Here is a 24,326-nt window from a genome sequence, read left to right as displayed (position 1 = left end):
AAACATAGAGGCATGATGAGAAACAGCCCACTGACCTGAATTCTCTGTTTGCTACTTTATCCTAGCAGATAATGTCTTGGTGCTTCAGATTCTGCTCAGGTCTCTCACAGTGATCGTGGACAAACGTGACTCAATGCTAAAGCGATGATTCTTTTACACATCTCGGGCAGTTGTGCCACATTTTCACAGCATCGTGTTGCTTCTTCTGCTGACGGGCACCTTGTAATTGATCATAAGATCCTTGACATTTTTCAAATTAAACGTTAGTTCCTCCTGCTTCCAGTATCCAGCTGGCTCAGAGTCGATAGAGATGCATATAGAGAAATACACATAGAGGAATAGTGCTATGAATCTGCCAGAAATATGCTCACTTTTTATGACAGAAATATACAAGAGGAGCATAATAAACTGGGAAATATAACCTTTTTTCTTGATTTTATGCAACAAAAACCTGAATTTGTTGATAAATATACAATCGCATTGTCAAATATATCAAATTATCAAACCCGACACACACGCACAGACAAAAAAAATCCTTTTAATCTCACTTCACAAAACCGTCATGAACAAGCTGGATAGGAGAGATCCAAATCCCGGATCACGACCTTCCCTGAAGCTCGGCCAACTCCCCAGATGAGCCTGAGTGGGTGTTTGTAAGAGCGCGCACAATTTTGTCGGCAACGCTGTGTGTCATGCTGATGCAGAGACTTTTTGGTGGTGTTATTTTTTCACACATCACCTCACAGTGAGCGTCCACTCTCTGAGCCTCTTGATCGGTTTTCACTTCATTCCCCCTCCTGCTGCCAGACTCCAACAGTCAGTGTTAGCCATCACTTCCTTAGCAACTGGAACACACACACATGCACAAACACAGTCCATGCACACACACAGGATTAACTTTTTCCTGATAAACCAGTTTTAGCCAGTGCACAGTGAGATTAAACACAGGATTTCACATCAGATGAGTCCTTTATATATTTATATGGACTCGAATGTAATGCTCCAGTGCTCTGACTGTGAGGTAGAGTTCATAGAGTTGGCCTGCATGAGAAAATGAAACCGTAGCTTTGGAACTGGGCAGTGATAGTCGGATAATCATTATTATATCCCCAACACCCACAGAATCTGAGAGATTTGACCATCTACACAAGCTCTGAAATTTTCATGGAGACAATTTCACTCCTACCCAACCCCCGTCCAATTTGTGGGTCTATTTTAAACTTTGAGAATCCTTTGGGACCTCACCCTTACAGGCCCATTAGCTCACTCCTCTCCGATGTATCATCTCAGACATGTTGAGCCTTGCAGAGTCCTGTTAACGTACCTTTTTGGTAATACGTTTGGGGCTACTATACACAGGAGACATTCTCTATGTACTGATCAGCATAATGGAGAGAAAGTAGAACTAATTATCAATCTAACTAAAAAGATTTATTTAATAGGAATGCTTCCACTCTTCAGAAAAAGCCACATATAGTGAAATTATAGCACTTTAGGCTTGTTAGCATGCTGTTGTTGGTTTTTTTGCTGAGAGAAACAATCTCCCTTGCTCACTGAAGCATAAAAATTCTGCTTTCTAAAATGTCATTGCTGATGTGATCAGTACACTGTGACTCTTTATAGAATAATAGCTTAACAACCTGCAGCGCAGTATTGATTCTAAATATTAGATTTTATGAAATTTACTGAAATATGAATTGCAACGAAGGGGACCTAAGTGTGTGTGTTCACTGTAGAAATAATTAAAGCACTGGGAAATCAAGTGCTGTTATTAACATGTGGCATGTGCTTTACAAATAGATTTGTTCAAAGTTTACCCTAAGGTATTGGGTGCTGACTAATCAGTTATTCTTAAAAGACTTTTATGGAAAATTGTTTTTTTTGTTTTTTTAAATCCGTCTCTTGAGTTTTAATGCTCATCAACATTTCTACAATTTTCGCTCTCTCAATTATTCATCATGTACCTCTTAGCTGAAGTTCATAAACTTCATTCATGTCATATCTGTAGGGCTGCACAGGAAATAAACAGTGTGATTAGTGGTTCCCCTGGGCCCACAAGCTCACGTCTTTAAACTGGCTCCATTCTCACCCAACAGCACTGGGAAATCCCTTCAATATCATGAGAGTGAGTTATTGCGCAGCTTGCGGTGTGAACCCTCAGGATGCAGAGAGTGAATTATTAGTGCGGTGCAACATTTGCAGAAAGGTCACTCAGAGAATTCCTCCCTCGAGGTGAAAGAACGTCATGCTCTCATTCGAAAGAGAGTGCCTTCATTTCATGAATAAATGTGTCAAGTGCTGCACCGCTGAGCTACGTCTAACGTGAAGGTCGGTTGCAATGACGTGCTCCCATTATTGTTGCCACACAATCACCTATTAAACAATCTTGCCAGCTCCACTATTGCATATTCCGCTTTCATCGCTGAAATAACCTTGAAAATGACCTCCACTGATATTAATGAAACCATGAGATGCTAATGAGTAAGACAAATTATGTAACAGCACAAGTTAATTATGTAATTACATGTGTGTTTGTTGAATTGGTTGCAGTATGTACTGGGGTTTGGTTTTGTGGTGCACCATCATGCTGTGTTGTCTTGAAGTATTGAGCTGTGTGATTTGATGGAAGGGGAGTGCTGATGGTTTTAATGCACTCCTCTATGAAGAACAAACATTATCACCATTACTGTAGCCCATAAAAGGATGGACCCACTTATGACTGAAGTGATTTCTGCATCCCTTCCTTTTTTCCATCCATTCCCCTGATTTCACTCAGTGCACTGGGACCATTAAGTACTGTCAACAGGGTTTCTTACTTCAAATTCTTCTTTCTTCTTTTCAAATTTCCTTTGGTTATTGGACAGTTTTTCAAAGGGACTTTTGTTTGTTGTAATATTTTTGAAGATGAGAAAATGTAAAAGAAATGATAAGATGAAAAATAGCCAATAAAGCAGTATGAAAACATCAAAATAAATATAAACTCTACACTTGGATTTGTAGTAACCTCATTGATCATTGATCAACAAATCTCCTGTGCAGAGCCAAACCAACAACCAATCAATTGTTCTTACAAGTATTGCATGTGTATCCAAAGACTGATATATCGTATTCCTCTGTGCAACAGTCATCTGTTATTGTCCAAAAACTATTAAAAACACGTAAACTAGCCACGGCACTGGAGCATGTCCTCAGAAGAAAAATGGTCTCTCTAGGTTGTGAGACATTTTTTCAAAAACAGTAACAATGATGATCTTGGTGTTTACTGTTGCCATGACGACAATGGTTACCGCACGTACAAGGAAGTACTGACCACATTTCAAGTGATCATATTAACCCAAACCATGATCTTTCCCTAGCCTTAAGAAAGTGGATTTTTGTGCCAAACCCTAGCCAGAACTTAACCACAGTGTTGCCACACCATAAAGTACAAGTGTTTTTTCATCAGTGGTTTTTAATGGTTTGGGAAAACTTCATATTACGCTCCCGTTATGCTCCAGTGGGTCGTTCTGGGATGCATTCTACAAACGAGCTATGTGGTTGTTTAATTTGGAGCGTTTGTTGACTTGGTGACATGTTCCTTCACCACAAAGAGTTTAGTCACGGTAGTCCAGTAATGGCTCCAAAGTGTAATTAACAGCAAGAAACTCCTTGTACAGCAGACACCACTGTACACGTGTGGGAACACGTTTCTGTTTACAGAGCTTTATTAGCCTGTTGTGCTACATATCAAAACCTCTTGACTTTGTTCTACTTCATAAATTTCTCAAAGAACTTCTGTATAAAGTCAAAAGGTTATTCTTTTATTCTTAGTCTTTGGAGTTGTTCTACGGCCAAGGGGAATAGGATATATCAGGCTTTGCACACACTCAACACTTGTCTTAGCTCTGCACATGTTGACACTGAGACAAATATAGAAAATTGCCCTTTAACTTATTCCCTGCCTGAAAATGCATTACAAAATATGCAAAGTACTGTATAATGTATGTGTAACTATAAATTATTGTGTTTCATTCATGCATCACCATCAATGACTCTTTCATCGGCTGCTTGGCCACCAGCTGATTCGTCATATTTGATCATATTTGAAAAGTTGACCTTAACAACACTTCTCACTGACACCATCACAGTAAATCACATCAATTTAACTTCCTCTGCATCCAAAATTACTTAAAATAGAGGCACTCAACCTCCATAGGAGCAGGAGTTACAAACAACTTATACCTCAATGTTATTTGCTTCTGCAGCTTACGTCACCACTCCATCGTGCTCCTTATGTGCTTTGCTTTTCCGATAATCTTGATTTAACTAAGATTAAATGTTCATGTATGTTAATTAAGGGGGATTAGCCATCTAATGCAGCATCCTCTGTGTTCAAATCTGTAAGAGCTGCAGATATTTATCTGTTCAAATATGCATACATTTAAACACATATGTTATGAATATGTAATATGAATATGTTGTTCTTTTTTAATATTGTTTTTTTAATGTGTCCAGTGAAATGACCTTCTCACTCTTCTTCTGCTCCTCTCGTCTTCAGGCATGCACACCAGCATCAGCGAGATCCTGAAGGAGAAAAGCCTGAAGCCGTCTCGCCGCAGCCTGCCCTGCTTAGCCCAGAGTCAGACTCATCCAATCAACCTCAACCACTTCCTGTCTGTGCCTCTGAGCCCGGAGCCCAAACCAGAGGTTGAGGGTCTGAGTCAGAGCATCAGCACTTCCTGCAGCCTCCTCCCTCCGCAGACAGGTCAGTCGGCTGAGAGCAAATCTTCCTAAACCCATTAGATGAGTTACATCAACAGTTTGATCATTGATGTGTGTGAATTTGAAAGGCTATGTTGTGGCTATCTACAGTCAAAAGTAACAGTCAATGAAAAATAAATGTTTGAAATAATTTACCATAGTAAATACTGTGTAAGAGGTTGGTCATATTATGTTGCAAGTCTGCAGAACTTCCATCACCTCTATACTGTTTGCTTACTCTTTGATGATGCAAATACTACAGTTTATCCAGATTTTTTTAGACTTTTGTCCTTGACAGGTGAAATTATTTTGTGTGGGTTTTTGTTGATGCAACTTCCATTTTGGCACAGATAAATTGGCCTATTTGGTGTCCTACAGCTGGAAAATTGTAGTAAATAGTTTCGAACTTGAAATGACCCAGCTTTGTAAGCACCAGTCAAGTGGTCCTTTCAAACCTGAAGTATTTTTTTCTGCTCTGCATAGACAATGAAACCTACGGCAGCAAATCCACATCACGTCTGTGATAAAGGGCTTTTCTATTCAAATTAAAGTTTTTATTGTATATCTGGTATATTGTTACTCGTTACAGCCATCTTGGTCGGTTGGTTGTGTTTCAGCTCCACGCGGTGATTGTAATGAATTTTACACTCAGCAGGAGCAGAGTTGGTTACTTCACATATTTTCATAATAGTGATGACAGGTTTGGCATGTGCATAATGCTTACTGATCAGACAGTGTTTTTTTTAGAAAACATTGTGTAAGTTACAGATGTCTAGTTCACTTTCAGATGGAGTGAGATAGTATGATAAAATGCATTTCGCTGTATAGACTGGTAAAAATGGAAATGCCTGTTGGAGAGAGAGTGTTATTCAGTCGTATTAACCTCTTCAACAATATTTAGAAGCCATTGACAGTGAGGGCTCTATTTCTGTGCCAGTGCAAAGACTAGTTAATATAACTCTGATCTTGAGATGCTCCTTTGCCTGACCCATTGATATTTCTGCAGTGTGCATGGTGCAAAAAAGGCAAAGTGATGCTATTCTTGTTGGAGCCGGCTTTTTGACGTTATGCCGAGAATAGACTTCTGAGGATCAAGTCTGTGTTTTGTCAGCCTGTGAAAAGTGTAGAGGGAAGGAGACAGTCTAGACAGAACAATCAGCATGGCATGACTGAACGATTTGCCAACTTCTCACCTGCAAACACTGCCATGTGTGTGCAATGATGGGATGAAGCTGGAAGCACTGCGGTTGGAGATTAAACCCAAAAAGTAACTCAACACACAGTTTTACAGCCATATTTGACTTTACATGACATAGCAAGCTTTTGTTAACTTTTCAGAATCCAAGTATTAAAACCTCAATTTTTAACTAGGTTATATTGATACATTTATTTATTTCACACATTTTTTTCTTTCCTATGCTTTTGTAATTTGCGCCTGTATGTCTGTGTGAAAACACAGCATGATCAAGTGTTTTTCAGGCTGCTTTTGGAGCCTTTTTAGCATCTTGTGTCGCTCAAACTCATTTTTCAGCACATCTGACACTTTTATACCTGAAACTAAATGGTCTGTAATGACTGGGATGCGTAAAGATTAAGGAAGGAAGGAAACACTATAGGCACTCTTTCAACATCAGTGCATGGATCTATTAAATTGCATTAAGGTGTTGCTCCCAAACTGGTGCTCACATTTAAATAACTTGGATTAGCTCAGATCTCATTTCAATACAGGTAGGTGGATTCAGGACAATATTGACTTGAGAAACAGAAAAACACTTAATGCAGATTAGATACTCGGTGTGGTTCAATAGCTTTCTCATTGATCAAGCTTTGTCTGTGTGCAGCAGAGAATGGCAAGGATCATTACGTGGAGGAGTCAGAAGCGACTTCGTGTGAAACGAGGGCAGATGAGTCGTTTCTGCTACAGAAGCCTGTCACTCGGGCTAAATTAACGGCCCGCACAGATTCACTTCAGGTACCACACTCCCAGTAATCCACATTCACTGTCACAAATGGTACAAATCTCTACTGATGTTACACTGCAGTAATTTTGACACTGAGTCTCTGAGAAACGTTTAGCATTTCTAGTCATGTGTTTAGCATCTTATTCAGAGGTGAAACATATCTGCTGCAGGGAAAGACGCCAGCTTATTCATCTGGGCTCTTTTTCCGAGATGGGAAAAAGCGAATTGACTACATCCTGGTTTACAAGAAGTCCAGTCCACAGGTGGAGAAGAGGTGCACCTTTGAGAAGAATCTGCGTGCTGAGGGACTTATGCTGGAAAAGGAGGTGATAATCCTGGAAAAACCAGACAGTGGAGAAAAAACAAACCTCATTGTGTATTTTGAGCTTTTGGCTTCCTTTTTGAGGCAGACTTAATTACTCAACTTATTAAACCCCTGCATTATAATCCTGTATTTTTTTAATTTTTTTTAAAAGCCCTCTTTGACGAACAACGACATCATGTTTGTGAAGGTCCATGCTCCCTGGGATACACTTTGCAAATATGCAGAGCAGATGAACATCCGAATGCCTTTCAGGTAACAGCTGTTACAAAAAAATAATGAAAAATAATGAACCTTTAACTGGAGCCTCAGTGTTTTTCAGTTGCTGGCAACTTCACCCAGTTTCTCTAACTTCTCCTTTTTTTTCTTTTTCATTTAGGAAAAAATGCTACTTCACAGACTGGAAAAGCAAAACCTTGGGCAGGTAAGTAGATTTAAGGTGACAGATTATCTTTCTCTGTTGCTCTCTGGGGGCGGGAAGCTGGATTCTTCAGCGTCTTTAATGAAATTCATGAGAGGCACAGCTGCCAGGCTTCAACCGTAATGTGAGCTGTGGACTGAAGTTATCAATCACCAAAGTGAAGAACACAGACAGAGAAAGTTTGAGTCAAACCTTCATTATCCTTTGTAATGCGTTTACTGAGTATTTATGAGCTCAGGATAAATTCAGTCTCTGTGAGGACTGTGTGTAAATTACATTCTGTATTTACAAAGTCTGGGATTAGTTTTTAAATTGGAGAAATCATGTCTTGTTTGGAATACGGATGAGCAGCAATAACGGAAATAATTGAAATGGAAGACTTTTGAAAGTCAAATAAAAAAATAATAGACCAAGTGCTTTATTTAAGTTTTTCCAGGATTTAAAAAAAACAGGCATTATTATGTTACTTTAATCAAAAAATTTAACTTTTCAACCTTTTCAAAAACTGCAAAGTCTAGCACACATTGTTAAGACCATAATACTGTAACTCACCCACACTGACAGTGCTTTTCTATAAAATACTTGTAATCTTTCAGTCACATACATGCTGCAGAGGCTTATGTGCATACTATTTTTAGAGAGATGCATTCGCGCTGTGATGAGATGTTCAAGTGTTGTTTGAGCTCTGCGCAGGACTTCACATTTCCTGTTACTCACACATAGCAGCAGTCTATAAGAAATTGTTGAAAGACGAGCTTTTTTGTTTTGAAGAGTAACATTTTTGTGTAACATTCTGAAAAGCCTGCAAATTTGTATTAATATGAAACTAAAATGTATAACTTTCAGCTTTTTTTCATCCAGTGCAGTGATGAGAGGTAACGATGGAAAGATAACAGACTTGAAGAGACCTTATTATAGTTGTCATTCTGGATAGGTACAACCTCACAAACTGATCAACACACACACTCAGTGGCCTTTGAATGTAGAGTGTGTCTCCATTCACAGTAAATGTGCCTTTTTAATGTGTTATAATACAATAAAGTATGCAGACTGATAAACTGTATCAGTGATCCATTAATCACAAATACTGTACATCATGGACTGAAGTTGTCAATAGAATATATTACAATTCATGCAGTATTTGAAAATATGGGAAATATTATATATATTAAAGGCTCATGTTGTTATTTCATATTTTCATACCATGTCTGTTTTAATGGGAGATATTCAAAAACACACAAAGAGCTGACAAAAATCACACTAATGAGAATCACTAACTGAGAATAAAGCACTTTTAGATTTCAAGTGAAACTGATCTTAGTCAGTGTGAAGAATAGACCATTATGTGTCCCTCACAGCTCCTGCAGGCTTTCACTAAGCTGCTGTCCTTAAGAGAAGAATCTACCTTAGTAGTAGTAGTATTTATATGTTTACTAATGGTCTGTCACCGACTCACTTCCCTGTAATACTGAACAAATGGGCCTTGTGGTGACAGAACGCTGGTTTGATATAATTTCTTTCTGTCAGTGCCTGTTCCCAACAACATTCATAAGCTGTTCTCTGGCAACAATGCATTTTGCCCCAGAGTTCCCATTTATATTCATTCAATCCATATCAGAGCAGCAGCATCTCATATTAGTCAAAGACCCTTCCAGCAAATCTGTTGGACCAATGTGCAAATTGAACCACGCCAGCTGATTTGTAGCCATGCTTGTGGGGCAGCTTAAGGGATGTCTGTCCATCTGTCTGTCCGTCGGTCCGCCGCTTTGGTCCAGACAGAAATATCTCAACAAATGTTAGATTGATTGCCATGAAATTTGGTAGAGATGTTCATGGTTCCCAAAGCATGACTTTTCCTATGCCGCCACCATGACGTTCACTTTTTTTTTTTTTGTGAAATATCTCAAAAACTATTGGATGGATTATCATCTCCTCAGGATGATTTGTGATTACTTTGGTGACTCTTTGGTGAACATTTTGTTTAGTGCCGTCAGGTGCAGGTTAAAGATTTAATTTGTTCAATACTCTTTGGTTTATGACCAAATATATGCCAACTGATAATATTCCCTTTAGCCTGCATGTTAACATGCTAAACTAAGATGGTGAGTAAAGTGAACATTACATGCTCAACATCAACATGTTAGCATTATCACTGTGAGCATGTTAGCATGCAGACATTAGCATTTATCTCAAAGCACCTGCTGTGCCCATATACAGCATCACAGGACTGTAAGCATAGCTGTACAGACTCTTAATCTTTTTTCTATATAACAAGTATATAATTTAGCTTATTTGCAAAGCTCTGAATAGGAAGGACAGTACCAGACTTGGTCCTTAAATCATGACTGTAATTTGAAAAAAAAAAACAACCTTCAAGTTGGATTTAGCGAGTTGTTTTTATGTTGTCCTGGATCAGTGACTCCCAGGCTCCTGAGTCATAAACAGTGAAAGTAAAAATGAAAAATGATAGTCAGCAGGGTGAAGCCTAAAATCCATGGCTGTGTACCTGAGCATGTGTGTGTAAACGTGAGCTGGGTTGGTGCAGTGTTGCTTTAGGGGGGGGAGGTTACACTGTAGTCTACCAAAGAAAACAATCTGCATGTTAATCTGTGTCGTTAATCCTGTTTCACTGTGTGTTCGCGCAGCAGGTTTCATCTGAGATGTCGTCAGATAAAAAGCTGGCTGCCCAGAAATCCCATGAAGCTGGACAAAGAGGCCTTGCCTGACCTTGAGGAAACCGACTGCTACACGGCCCCCTTCAGCAGAGCACGCATGCATCAGTAAGGGGGACAACCATACAAACATGCAGGCCACCACATACACTCACAAGCGTCACATAATGGCAGTATCTGTATCGGCCGTGTTTTACCCCATTGTGTATCCCCAGTTTCCATCTCATCCCGCACATCCACTCATGTTCTGAACTCTGGATGTTGAATTTAGAAACCTGGTGATGAAATTTGCACTATGAAGTCTTGTATATTTTATAACTTTGAGCCAGAACTCAGAACAGCAAGGATAAGTTTATCATGAATAAGATATCGAAACACAGCAGCAGATGTCCATGAAGTGATTAGATTTCCTCCCAATTCCTTCCTGTTTTCATTATCAAAGCTTCTCTGTGATGAACGCTAACATCTAATCTCAACTGTCTGTGAATCATTTCCACTTTTCCCTCACTTGTCAGCTATGATTGTTTTTTTTTGTTTCATTTTTGTAAATAATGACCCTGGAGCGAACACAAACTTCACTGCATGAATTGAATTTGAATGAATTAACATTGTTAGTGGCCCATCTTCCATTAAAGGGTCTTGACTGGATGATGTTGATATACTGTTACATGATAGATGACTAAAGGAGTGTGCTAATATTTTCCTCTCAGCTTCACTATCAACAACAGAGAGAGCTTCTTCTCCAATTCCACCAGAAGCAGAATAGTCCATCATGTCCTGCAGCGCACTAAGTATGAGGACGGAAAATCAAAGATGGGTAAGGCACCATAATTCCCTTCTTCCCCTCTGTGCTCCTCACATACTAAACAATGTGTCTAGCAGGGGAATCCCACGTTCATTTATATCTAATAATGTAGATATATACAGTACACTATAATAACCACTTTAGGACAATTTATTCATAGAGACGACATAATCTACATATTTTAGATATTGGCATAAATAGCTGCAATTTTAGTATTAAACTTTACAGAGTCAGCCCTAAATAATAAATACCGATTAGTAGCAGATGACCAAAGGACATGCAGTCATTTCAATAAAACATAGTAATTCTGTCTTTGTATTTTTCTGCCTATTAGTTGTGTTCATTATGTCACTACTGGAACCATTAGGGGCAGTAGTGAAGAGACATTTTAGATTTAGAGCTGTTATTTTGACGTCAGAATCTGATAGCAGGGTAGAGGGGGGTATTATGTCTGTTGTTTTGCAGTGGGATGATTAAAATGTGGGCTGCTGCCGAGCTGTCCGTATTATCCAACTTGTGGCTGATCTCTCCTCTAGTCTCCTTCTGTCTGTTCTGTTTTCTTTTTGGGGTTTTTTTGTGTCAGCAGCTAAAAAAATGTCTGTCCTCTCCCACTCTGCTATCTTGTCTGTCTGCTGCTGACATGTTTTGCTGATTAAAGGTTCGTCTTGAAGGGCTTGGATGGATTTCGCATTAATATTTTAATACTGTTGACCATTCTGCTTTCCAACAAATAAGATCAGCCCTGCCACAAGAGTGGAAAATCCTTTTCAAATCCACCCCTTCCTGCCCCTGCTGTACAGTTTCAGTCTGGGGGATGACAATGCAAATGAAAGCACTATTGTGCTGTGAAAAATAACATGTCAATAATTACAGCTTCACATAGTACCTGCACTCATTAATGTTAGAAGCAATTCAGTCATTTATTGTGATTTAAAAAATAATTTCCCACCTGCATAAATGATGGGCACAAAATAATGATAGTCCAGCAGGTTTTTTTCTAGTGCCGGCGGCTACTTTGTTACACTCAGGTAATTGTTACCTGAGTGTTTTAAAGCCTCTAATGGACTTTTCTAATGCAGTTTGTCAGTTACACAATGCTTTTTGTGACTGTAGAGAAGTGGGTTTAAATGAGTCTTACACTGGACCCCTCTCTCAGTTACAACTGGGTCTGTATTTTTAATGTGCTGTCCTTGTGCTATTGTAGCTATTATACGTGCATATTTTGACATGACATGTTTTATTCTACTTCAGGTATCAACCGATTGTTGGGCAATAACACGTATGAAGCTGCATTTCCTCCACATGAGGTAAGAGAATTTTCAGTTGATGGATTAACATTGAACATAGGCCCTTTCTTTATGCAGCATTCAATAATTAGAAGCTAGTGAGAAGACTTTAAGTAAACAATCAGTAATTGTACAGGCCAGGAGAAAATTGGATCAGCATCAACAGAGATACCTCACGAAGCTTTTAAAAACACAGGGGTGCACAAAAGTTATGTTATATGCTTAACTATGTATTGATCCCCCTTAAGAAGAGTTACAACTGTGTGGTGGCCACCCTTCCACAGTCTGCACCATGACTGGAGAAAGCACCCAGGCCTCTTAAATTCCTGAGTGCCTGAGTGTCTTATCAAGATTAAACACGCTTGTTATTTTCCTTAAACCTTCCCTAAGCAACATTAGAGATTTTTTTCTGTCAGCATTTTTGAAAAGCTGCAGAGGTTCACAAACTGTCAAACTTCACAGATCCCCTGTAATGTTGATAGCGCCGCTCTTTTGTCTTGTCAGGGTGGATACAAGAGTCGACATCCTATCAAGACTCACGGTGCCCAGAACCACAGGCACCTTCTGTATGAGCGCTGGGCTCGCTGGGGAATCTGGTACAAATACCAGCCTTTGGACCTCATCAGGTAATCAGCTTCGGAGAAGGTGACAACAGCATCATGAACTTGTTTTTGGAGGTTTACATGAGCACTAGTGTCCTCGTTGTGAGCCTCATTCTGTCTAAAATCATATTCTAGGTGTGAAGTTTAAATAGAACATAGAGTAACCCAGTTGTTTGTCTCCTTTTTATACCAGTGCCTCATTATAAAGTTAGCCAGGTCCTTCTCAATTTATTACTCCTTGACAGCCCTGTCTGTTATGTCTGTTATTTCTGAACTTTTTAACAGGCTACTTTTGCACTTTCTGCTGTCTTTTCTATTCTCTTATCACGAGTAAAAGAAGACAAGAGCACCAACTGATTCTCAATGTACCCTCAAACTAGAGCCAGGAGGCGACAACATTATCATAATGTGGACTTTAAACTACTAAATCACTTGGGTAATAGTTTTACATTCTGGGAAATGGGCTTATTAACTTTCTTGCAGTACGTTAGATAAGGAGGATATCACTTTTAAGTCTGTGTAAGTATGGAGCTGGAGCCAGGAAGCAACTATCTTAGCTTGGCATAAAGACAGGAAGAAAAGAGAACTCCTTCTGAAATCACATTAACAATCATTTTAATATTTTAATGTGTTTGTACAGACAACACAATACAACATGTGAATTAGGGTGTTTTAGAGGTGCTAGTAGGCAGATTCTTTAACTTTGGAGACAGCCTGGCTAGCTGTTCCAGTTATGTTAAGCCAATCTAATCTCCCCTTAACTCCTGCTCCATAATGCACAGACAGACATGAGACTGTTATCAATCTTCTCCTCTGAAACTTGCCAAGAAAGTGTACTTCTCAAAATATTGCATTGTCAAACTCAAGTTTCTGGTTTATTTTGGGATATTCCAGCAAGCACATTCAGGAAATTGAGGATATTCAGATTAATTGGTGTTTGCATAAGTAATCATCATATCCCAGTAGGGTTATGAAATATGACGATAAATAACCGAGAAGTTCAAAGAAGAAGTTAACTTCTTAAGATCCTGGATGGTTGACGAATTTGCATCATCTCAGAGTAATACTTACTTCAAGCCAACTTCTTTAACATTTATAAGCAGTAAGAGTCAGTAAATGGTATATAATTCAATATAATGCAGTTGTTAGCAGAAATAGAGCACCAGTCAAAAGTTCGGACACACTTTCCCTTTAGTTTGAATGACATGAAGTGTGTCCAAACTTTTGACTGGTACAGTAAGTGTCTATTAACGTATTTGTCCCCAACTTTAACTCCCATCAATACATCAAGGCTGAAATATAAACTGATAATGATGCTAGGGGGTAAAAGAAAGTGTTAATATCTGTGATTCTATTGTGTGTTATGTTGAAAATCAATAAGAAAAACAGATTTTTGAATCAATCTGACAAAGTGCATTGATTTTTAATGTATTTAGTTCACTAGAGTCTCAAATTTCATCTCACAAATGTATCTATGTGTTATAATAGTTTCTCAATGGAATTTCTAAAGCATTTACTATATTCCAATATATGTTGTTATTGCACATCTGTGATGGTATATTTTATTCATAGTATTGATAAGCACTTATTCTAGTTTGAGAAACCAGGAACCATTATTCAGATACTAGTGTGCATGGAAGCAGACATGATGTAGACTTGTTGACACTCTTTTTTTCCGCCATGTTGTTGATACTGTGTCGCATACACACCTGGGAGTTATCTGATATTGCTAATTGCCTCTGAGCAGCTTCACTGGAGCTGTTGTGAAATGAGTTTCTTGGTCAAGGGCACTTTGAAGCTGTGGTTTAGGTAGCACAGAGACTTATTGATTCATTATGCTGAATGACCTGTAAGTCCAGCAGCCTCCTTATCCATTAGGTCACCATGACAACCTCACAGTACATCAACAACACCCACAGCTTCACTGTTAATGAACATTCATGGCAGGTTTAAATTAACTCCTCTCTGTTTCTCTTTCAGGCGATACTTTGGTGAGAAAATTGGTCTTTACTTTGCGTGGTTGGGCTGGTACACCGGCATGTTGATCCCTGCTGCCCTGGTTGGTGTTTTTGTCTTCCTCTATGGCCTCTTCACCATGGACTCAAGCCAAGTCAGGTCCGTTCACACAACCTGCATAACACACGTAGTTAGTGCACATACTCTTTCGCATTGAAATTAATGCTATTCAACATTTCAAACATGTGTACTCTTCAGCAAAGAGATTTGTGAAGCCAACACTACCATCATGTGTCCAATGTGTGAGGAAACCTGCGAGCCGTGGACACTGAGTGACAGTTGTGTCTTTGCAAAGGTCAGTGCAGTTCTGACTTTTTCCCTTTAATCTCATATTTACAGCATGTTAGACTTTCTCATTAGAGACTGGTCAAGTTGTCATTTGAATTTGGGTGTTTTTTTACACAGAGGGAACTCAAATGATTTATATTAAATTGAATGATGTTTCTAAAACAAGTTTAATTCAGCTTTCTATTGAAAATATTTAAACAAAAATCAAAAAGGCTTATTTTGTTTTTTCGCTGAAAGCAAGATAAGAAGTTAATCCTCTCATATTTGTCTGTGAAGTATGAAGTTACAGCCAGGAGATGGCTAGCTTAGATTAGTGTAAAGATTGGAAACAGGAGGAAACAGCTAGCCTGGCTCTGTCCAAAAGTAACAAATTACACCTACTTGTAAATCTCACTAACACGTTATCTGTACAAAACCCAAAGTATAAAAATGGCAGGTTGTGATTTCGGAAGTCACTGCACCTGGCTGAGAAGTCTCACATATTACCCTGAAATCCACAGTTTTTTTTTTTTAATACTTTGGTTTTCTTATGGATTAAATACACAAGATTTATTGTGTTCCTTTGTGAGCTTTAGAGTTGTTGATAGGATTGTTTCACTTTTGAAGTCTGGACAGAGCCAGGCTCACTGTTTCCCTCTTTTTCCCCGTCTTTATGCTAAGCTAAGCTAACTGGCTGTAGCTTCATATTTACTATACAGGCATGAAAGTGGTATCATCAGACCTCACTCTCTGTGAGAAAGTGATAAGGCATATTTACAAAAAAAAGTCAAACTATTCTTTTAAGAAATATCCCAAATCCATGGATAAGAAGCTCTGAAGTAGGCTGAGAGTTATCACAAAGTCATGATGTGTTATTTGAAAAAAAGCATTGAAGTAGAGATAGAAAATATGTCAAAATCATAAATCTGTTTCATCAGTTAAGCCACTATTTCTGGAAGCACTACACTTTCAGAGCAGCCCTTCATGTGTTTCTAGGTGACCCGTCTGTTCGACAACGGCGGCACTGTGTTCTTTGCTATTTTCATGGCTATTTGGGGTAAGTGAAGGCTGTTTATGTTTTTTCCATTTTTTCAGATTTTGAGAATGCTTGTGTTGTATTACATGAAATACGTTCTCCTCTTGATACAAACCCCTCTGGAATTCAAATCTATTTATACAGTAATGTCTCAGTGCTCCTGCTTCCACTCTCCACTCAACTCCCCCAAACGCATTAAGCTTTCCACCCGAGAATTCAGCACAGTAAACACTCTGCAGTGCAAACACATGAAATCTTCACACTGTAATATATTTCTCACTGAGTAAATCACTGTCAGTCTGTCTCTGAGTCAGTATATGCACTTACACTGCGATTTCTGTCCTGGTGTAATTAGTCATATAATTAAGCATTTCTCCAGAGGGAGTCAGTATCATTTGGCTTTCAGGGTTATGGAATAGTACCATGATAGTGGTATATTTCAGCTATATTTCCACTGCTATCATTGTATTGTAGACTGTGATCGAAACTCTGCAGCGTCTGGCTCAGACCTATCTTTCTGCCAACGTCGTAAATAATCACCTGTGCCCAGAGGGAACATTTGACACATTGTGTTCTGTGTTTTGGCTAAATGAAGGCCAAGGAGAGCTGGAGAGCCAGGGGAGGTCTGGCCTCACTGACAATGGTCTGCAGTTCTGAATCCTGCATGAAGGCTTTTGGCAATGTGGACCAAAGTAACAGTATTGAGTGCATTCTAGGTCTGCCGTGTGTGAGAGTATGTGAGTGAGAGAGAGAGAGATGAAAAATTGGTTAGCTCAAGGGAGCAAATGTAGGCAACTGAAAAGGCTGCTTTTCTCTCTCTTTAAACAAAAGTGGGTCAAGCTATATTAAACTTCAATATCTTTAACAGCAGTCAAAGTTGTTCTGACTGAGAATTCATATTCTGGTGCATTGTATGGCCGTAATTCCTTTCCCAAATGTATTACTAAAATCATTTTGTTTTCCCTTAAATGTATTACATATAAAACAAAACACATCACGCATAACAGAAACACAGATTTATGACATGTTAATAAACAAATAAGAGCTCCATGATCATATATATATATGTAATAACTCGTGTCAGTTGTCATTAAACATCTGTTCTGCTACAGTATCACACATAAGTATTCTATGCATGTCTGTTGAAAGATAATTAAAGGACTGAATCAGTACTGTAATGTTACTGTATGCTGTCTATAGTTTATCATATATTGTATCATAGCACTAGTTATTTTCCTCTGATTTTGGTGTGCATCCCTCACTGTCTCTGCACCTCTGCTACTTAGACAAATTATTTTCACATATATTGAAGTATATAAATTATGCCACTGATAGGTGTGTGTCATGCAGTGGTTATAAAAGTAGTTAAAAAAGCCCCTTTTTTTGCATCTAACAGAATACACGCAAAGTCTTGAAAGAAAAAAGGTAACTAACATGCAGTTGTGTGCAGGTCAAGTACCCAAGAGAAGACAGAATTTCGGGGCGCGAGTAGAGCCTATTTGCTGTTGCCACTTTTCCTTAACTTCACCACAAAATGAAGCAGTGTGTGAGCTGATGGCTGTGATCCGTGTCAGTAACGGGTCATGCACGTCACTGCAGCCTGTGTTTCACTCAGGATGTCTGACAGTGATGTGACATTTGGTTCTCCGCAGTGTACGACTTACTGCCGTCACATAATTATCAATCAGACTTTATATAACATATTAAAGATAATCCATAAATTGATTGATTCCTGATCCCTGCTGCAGCCACAGTATTCCTGGAGTTCTGGAAAAGGAGGCGGGCAGAACTGACTTATGACTGGGATCTCATTGATTGGGAAGAGGAAGAGGTAAGTCAGCGATATCCTCAAATGGATCCAGTTTGATTTCATTTCATTGCCTCATATGATATCTGCCTTTGTTCATGCACTGCATCTTCTAAATTTGACACTACTTATATGATATTGCCTAATCAGGAAGAAACGGCTGCGGTTCAATAGTTCACACAGGATTATGTGTTGTTAATCAGGAGGAGCTGAGGCCTCAATTTGAAGCCAAGTACTCCAGGATGGAGAGAGTCAACCCCATATCTGGGAAGCCCGAGCCTTTTCAACCCTTCTCAGACAAACTCAGCCGGCTCATGGTGTCTGTGTCTGGAATATTCTTCATGGTAAAGCCTTTGATCATTCAATAATCTGCCCTTTTGGGATTCAGGCTCTGAGTGGGATCATGTTATTTTTTTGTGCCACCTTTAAAGTGGTGTGATGTACGAGTAGTGGCGTATCATCTCCCCCTTCTGGACAAATGTTGTAGTTAGAGGAAATAGTGGATTTGGCCTTTCTGGTACCTGAATTTCTCCTGTTTTTGATTCGTTTTTTTATTTTTGTGAATTGCTTCTTAATCAGTAAGTTTTGTATTTTTATAGTGTTTATTATAAGATTAGATTTAAAATATCTACTGTCTATATTGAAGTGTTGATCTGTTATTTAAACTATATCATCCCCTCCTCTATGTGGCCTTCTCTGTCGTCTTTTTGCATAGATTTCCCTCGTTCTGACAGCTGTGTTTGCTGTGGTGGTTTTCCGTCTCATCGCAATGGAGAAGTTCGCTTCCTTCAACTGGTATTTTGTGAAGAAGAACTGGCAGTTTGCCACCTCTGGCACTGGTGTCTGCATCAACTTTGTGATCATCATGTCTCTCAATGTGGTGGGTGTCTGAACAAGCATCATCTGGCTCGTTTACATATTCTGTCCAGCAAATGTTTCATGAAACATTTATTTAGAACTTTGTTCCAGGAACTATCACATTCACAGCCAAAAAAACGTTCTGTTTTTATCTGCTGAGAGTCTCATTACCATTCCCACCCTCTCACTGTTGATGCTTATGAGTACTATCTTTTCGTCAGGTTTATGAAAAGGTGGCCTATCTGCTGACAAATTTAGGTAAGAGTTGTCCACATATTGCATGTATTTATGAATTAATTACCTCTTGATTAACAGATGGTAGGCAAACATTTACTCTCTCGCTCGTCCACCCGTTTCTCCCCCTTCAGAGCACCCACGGACAGAGTCTGAGTGGGAGAACAGCTTTGCTCTGAAGATGTTCCTGTTCCAGTTTGTAAATCTGAACAGTTCCACGTTCTACATTGCTTTCTTTCTCGGGAGGTAGGCTGGCTGCCATGAACGCTACAGTTACTGTTTACAGTGAATTTAATGAGGTATCATGCAAAGATGTTTTGTTTCAAACTCCCGTGTCACGACATCTGCCAAGACTCCTTCCCTTTTCCTCCTTAGTTTATACCTCATGTTTCAGCATTTACTAAATACTGCCTCGCAAAGAAATGTGATGCAGCTGCGGGTTTTCGGACATGATTAGCACCTTTAAGTGTCTTTTTTTCCCCCTGCTGCTTTATTAGTTTTTCTCTGATTGAATTTTCAGCTAATGTTGCCAATCTCAATCTGTTCAGGTTTGCTGGCAGACCTGGAAAATACAATAAACTCTTTAATCGATGGAGACTGGAGGAGGTGAGTGCAACTGGGCATTAGCATAAGTGGGTGATTATTTCAGCAATGGCTTGGCTGGTTATTGCTTTCTGTTTTAAGATATATTTAGAATATTCAAGTAATTCATCTTTCTAATGATCCGCCTGTATATGAACATGTACATTCGTTTCCCACATAATTACTGGGATTTTCAGTATTAATGATCAAAAAACAGAATGGGATGAAGTGTGTCCCAGGATTTGCTCATGGCTTTGAATTATTGGGCGTGAAAAATGAATGTCACAGTTTTTTATTTAAATTTTTTTTTTCTCAGTGTCACCCGAGCGGCTGTTTGATTGATCTGTGCCTGCAAATGGGAGTAATCATGTTCTTCAAACAAATCTGGAACAACTTCATGGAGCTTGGATATCCGTAAGTAATATATAATTATAATATTGTAGTTAGTGATTGGCATTTTACGATCCTTATGTAATTTCTGTGTAGTTTGTTTTTGTCCTTGACGCTCATTACCATATGAAAAGGCTTTTCTCCTGCAGAAACACATCAAATCCCCTGGTGCAGGGCTTAGTTAAAGGGCTCCTGCAGTGCACAGTGCATTGTCAGAAATAATTGCTTTGATTTGACAGTTAGCTACTTGCTACACTTTCAGTTTGCTGCAGAACTGGTGGTCTCGTAGAAAGATGAAGAAAGTGGGTGGTGGAGGCCTGAATGTAGAGAATAAAAGCCAGCTTCCACAGTGGGACAAAGACTGGAATCTACAGCCAATGAACGCGCACGGCTTGGTGGATGAATACCTTGAAATGGGTAAAATATTATACTCCTTTGAAGTGTTACTTTACGCTTTACCTGAACAGAAAGGAATCCATGAAAATGGCTGAATCATTAAAATTGTTTGTGGCAGTGTTGAGACGGACGTCCTCTGAAGTTCATCCAAAGCGTTCTTTCCTCTGCAGTTCTCCAGTTTGGCTTCACCACCATCTTTGTAGCGGCGTTCCCGTTGGCTCCCCTCCTGGCTCTGCTCAATAACATCATTGAGATTCGTCTTGACGCCTACAAATTTGTCACTCAGTGGAGGAGACCCATGCCTGCTCGAGCCACTGACATAGGTCAGCCTGACCTCTAACTGCCCCTCACACATCTCTCAGTACCTCTCACACAGAGTCTTTGCTATTTTTGGATCTGATCTGCATTGTTCTAACATTAAAACGTTGTGGAAACCAAACATTTCCATCGTATGGAGACAAATGTGTTTCCATATGTTAATCTTCTGTAGTGCCATGTGCTGTACATACACTCCCACGAGCCCACCAGCCCATATGATTACAAACAACACCTTCCAACTGCCATATAATATACAACCAAATGTCTCCTGCGGCATGTTGCCCTTTAATTAAAGGAAGAATCCACCCTGAAACATTTAGAAATTCCTCAGTTGTAATGGTCACATTATGTGTCAGTTGCAAAGAATCAAAGACCAACTTTTCTTTGAAGGTTTAGCATTTAAAGATGGCATTCACCGATCATACAGAGAATAATGTCACCCAAGAAAGGCCGAGAGACAATTCTTCTCCTGTCTATAGCCTTAATTGACAGTAATGTATAATGCAGCAACATCACAGAATAATCCCTGGAATGTGCTAAATATCACAAAGAAGTGTCTCATGACATATAAGGATATGGAAAGGTAGAATTCTCCTTTTTACATGAATAAAATCCCTAGTAATCCACAAAGAACAAATGTAGATAAAGGCAAGCAGGTTTATAGATCACTGCTTTCTTTAACTGTCTTTTTTTACCCCGGATAGAAAGTACTGAACATGTTTTCCTCTGTCTTGGCTGTCAGGTATCTGGCATGGGATTCTCGAAGGTATCGGTGTATTGGCAGTCATCACCAACGCCTTCGTCATTGCCATCACCTCAGACTACATCCCCCGCTTTGTTTACGCCTTCAAATATGGTCCGTGTGTAGACAGGGGACACCACCATCAGGATGAGTAAGCTATAAAGTCAACACTGAAGCACTGAATATACCCAGCAGAGTAACTTGTGTTATGGACTGAAAGCTTCTCCTTTTGCTCTCAGGTGTTTGCGAGGTTACATGAACAGTAGCCTGTCTGTGTTTGACATGGGCGAGCCAAAGAACAGCAGTCAGCCTAGATTCTGCAGGTACAGAGACTACAGAGCACCGCCCTGGAGCTCGGTGCCCTACGAGTTCACCCTGCAGTTCTGGCACGTCTTGGCTGCCAGGTTGGCCTTCATCATCGTCTTTGAGGTCTGTCAGCATTTATTTTCTTTTGTGTGTTTACCAGAAAGGCAAGCAGCTAATTATTGTGTGTTTCCTCAGGTCTGTGTATTTGCAGGATTTTCTGTAGATTTATATGTTTTTGAAATGTGACTAATTTATGTACTATCATCCTTAAATGAAAACCTCACAAGCCAGTTTTGGCAATTTCCAAGCTTTAAGCCAAGGATTATGTCCTCCCACAGCAGGCTAAGAAATCTGTAGTTTCTATTTATACCACAGCCCACAAAATAAAGGGTTAGGGTCCAGCTTAAAAAACATGAGTCCTCTCTCTACTTGTGAAGAGGAGAAGCAAGATTTTCATCTGACAATAGTGAGAAAAAGTGACATAATATGCAGTTCATCTATAAAACATCGTAGGACTTATAAAGCACTTTAGAGCAATTCACACTGTTTATCTTTGCATGCTCAGCGAATTACGCAGCAAATACTGGCAACTAAATACATGAGCTCTTAAGAAGGTAATTCATAAATTATTAAATTAATGCTTCCCACAGCACCTGGTGTTTGGGATCAAGTCCTTCATTGCATACCTCATCCCGGACATGCCGAAGGATCTCTGCGATCGTATGAGGAGAGAAAAGTACCTGATGCAAGAGATGATGTACGAAGCAGAGCTAGAGCACCTGCAGAAGGAGAGGAAGAAGAATGGACGGCGTTATCACCACGAGTGGCCTTAGCTTAACTCCCACTTCTCCACTACACGCCACACAGCCCTCAACTCACAGGCACAGCCTCCCCTGCCTGCTTATTTATGTATTTTAGCTTTGAGAGTCTAGCTTCACTCAGCTGATTCTGTACACCAAAGACACCCTCTTCAGTGATGAGAGCCCCCCGACCCCTCCAGACCTGTCTGGCTTCAGCCCGAGCTCTAACCCTGACCACTCCCTCGCCATCTGTTCCACGCCCAGTCTTGGCACTACTCTTGGATTTTGGCTCTGATCCTTTCCGTCCCATCCCGCCTTGATCCCTCACCTGGTTTCATCCAGCAGGTTGCCCTTTGATCTATGCTTGTGTCATGGCTTCACTGGATAAACCTGTGCAATTGTAATGTTTACTATGCAGATCAAGGGCTGCAGATTACCACTCACCTTTGCCACCCATCCTGCACTCTGTGTGGCAGCTAGTACTCCGCTTTGACTCTCCAGTCTGGTGCAGCTCGCAGCATGGCCGTGTTTATTCTCCCGCAAGCATCAGCAGAGACACTGTTATGTGACAGAACTACCGTACTGTGGCATTTAATAGCATTTCTCGTCGCAAAAGTGGTTCTGGTGATGTGGCTACCAAATACAACGAACAGTGTTCATGCAAAGCGACTGTATATTGCCCTTGAAGCATGCTGATATGCTTAATAGTTGCGGCCATTTCGTAAACTGCAAAGAAAAAAAAGAAAAAAACAAAAGCAACAGCACTCATTATGGAGGATGTGAAACTTCATTCAGTAAATTTGACAAAGAATTATCTGTGAAACCTTATAAAGTGCATGGTAATATTGTTTTGTACCTTTTGATAGAAAAAGACCCCGTCTTGATGCCTGGTTCACATGTGTCTGTACTCAGTGTGAGCTGTGTGTTAATCTGTCTGTGCTACTGCTGAGCTTGAGTGTCTTGAGTTGAGGAAATGTGAACTTAGTGTGATTTGATTGTGCCTACAGTTGTGCCCACCACAATTGTGTCACCAACATCACGTGTGCCTGTTTGTGCTGCACGTGCTTCTTCAAGTGCAAGAAATATTCTCTCTCCTTGTTCTGTTGTCTGATCTGCTGTAAACTCTCTGAACTCTCCTGTACGGATTTGCTTTGGATGTGAGTCACACCACAGTACCTACTCCGGTCTCAGCTAATGGCTCTGAAACACGTCGAAGGTATACGTTGTAATGCGACTCCCGAACAAGGTATACACCCGTGTGCAGGAGCCGCAAATCTGCTCTTCCATTCTGCGCTCGCAGCCTGTTTTTCATTTGCTGTTGGAAGCTCTGAAGCGTGGTTGAAACTTGGATCACTTAGACATACCTGTGGCTTGGATGTTCAGTTTGCAAAGAACATCCATCCCCTGTTCCTCACTCACATTAACATACTTCACTTCTAGTCTTTTAGCACACCGCAGTCAGATGCGGTTTTGGCTGCATTCTGACCGTTATCGATGTGAAATTTTGGTTGCAGTGCAGAAACCTTGCCTTTCATTGTGGCCAGTTCAGATGTCGTGGATTAGAGCAGCATGTTTTTGTCCAGTGAGAACTCAGGAAAACAGGCAGCATGAGCAACACATCCATCCGTAAAGCCGAGTCAGAGTCATTTCCTGTTCCATTCACATTGAGATGGAGAGTTATGGAGTGTGTAGAGTTAACAGTGTTAATGAAGGGGTTTGTATGACAACTTTAACATTGGTCCAGACACTTCAGTACAGGTCGTGT

The 24,326-nt window shown here is 39.9% G+C and overlaps 1 protein-coding gene across 1 annotated transcript; it reads left to right on the top strand.

Moving 5' to 3' along the window:
* Positions 1-4,539: 4,539 nt before the first annotated feature.
* Positions 4,540-22,611, top strand: ano3 (anoctamin 3). The gene is made up of 24 exons (XM_062421549.1): positions 4,540-4,744; positions 6,582-6,712; positions 6,872-7,027; positions 7,178-7,278; positions 7,403-7,447; positions 10,093-10,224; positions 10,827-10,933; positions 12,173-12,228; positions 12,712-12,833; positions 14,790-14,924; positions 15,024-15,120; positions 16,089-16,149; positions 17,877-17,959; positions 18,139-18,279; positions 18,651-18,815; positions 19,015-19,051; positions 19,162-19,273; positions 19,576-19,633; positions 19,926-20,023; positions 20,262-20,416; positions 20,566-20,718; positions 21,456-21,606; positions 21,695-21,884; positions 22,412-22,611. The coding sequence occupies exons 1-24, from the start codon at positions 4,540-4,542 to the stop codon at positions 22,592-22,594; spliced, it is 2,874 nt and encodes a 957-aa protein (XP_062277533.1). The 3' UTR covers positions 22,595-22,611.
* The last annotated feature ends 1,715 nt before the right edge of the window (positions 22,612-24,326 follow it).

The sequence above is a fragment of the Scomber scombrus genome, chromosome 6 (genome assembly GCF_963691925.1).
Source record: "Scomber scombrus chromosome 6, fScoSco1.1, whole genome shotgun sequence".
NCBI lineage: Eukaryota > Metazoa > Chordata > Actinopteri > Scombriformes > Scombridae > Scomber > Scomber scombrus.
The sequence above is the reverse complement of the archived record's forward strand: the minus strand, read 5'-3'. Positions and strand labels throughout refer to the sequence as shown.

Coding starts and splice junctions, on each gene's coding strand:
- ano3 (XM_062421549.1), top strand. CDS start 4,540: ATGCACACCAGCATCAGCGAGATCCTGAAGGAGAAAAGCCTGAAGCCG. Junction 17,960..18,138: donor TTGATTGGGAAGAGGAAGAG/GTAAGTCAGCGA, acceptor GTTGTTAATCAG/GAGGAGCTGAGGCCTCAATT. Junction 21,607..21,694: donor GGACACCACCATCAGGATGA/GTAAGCTATAAA, acceptor TTTTGCTCTCAG/GTGTTTGCGAGGTTACATGA.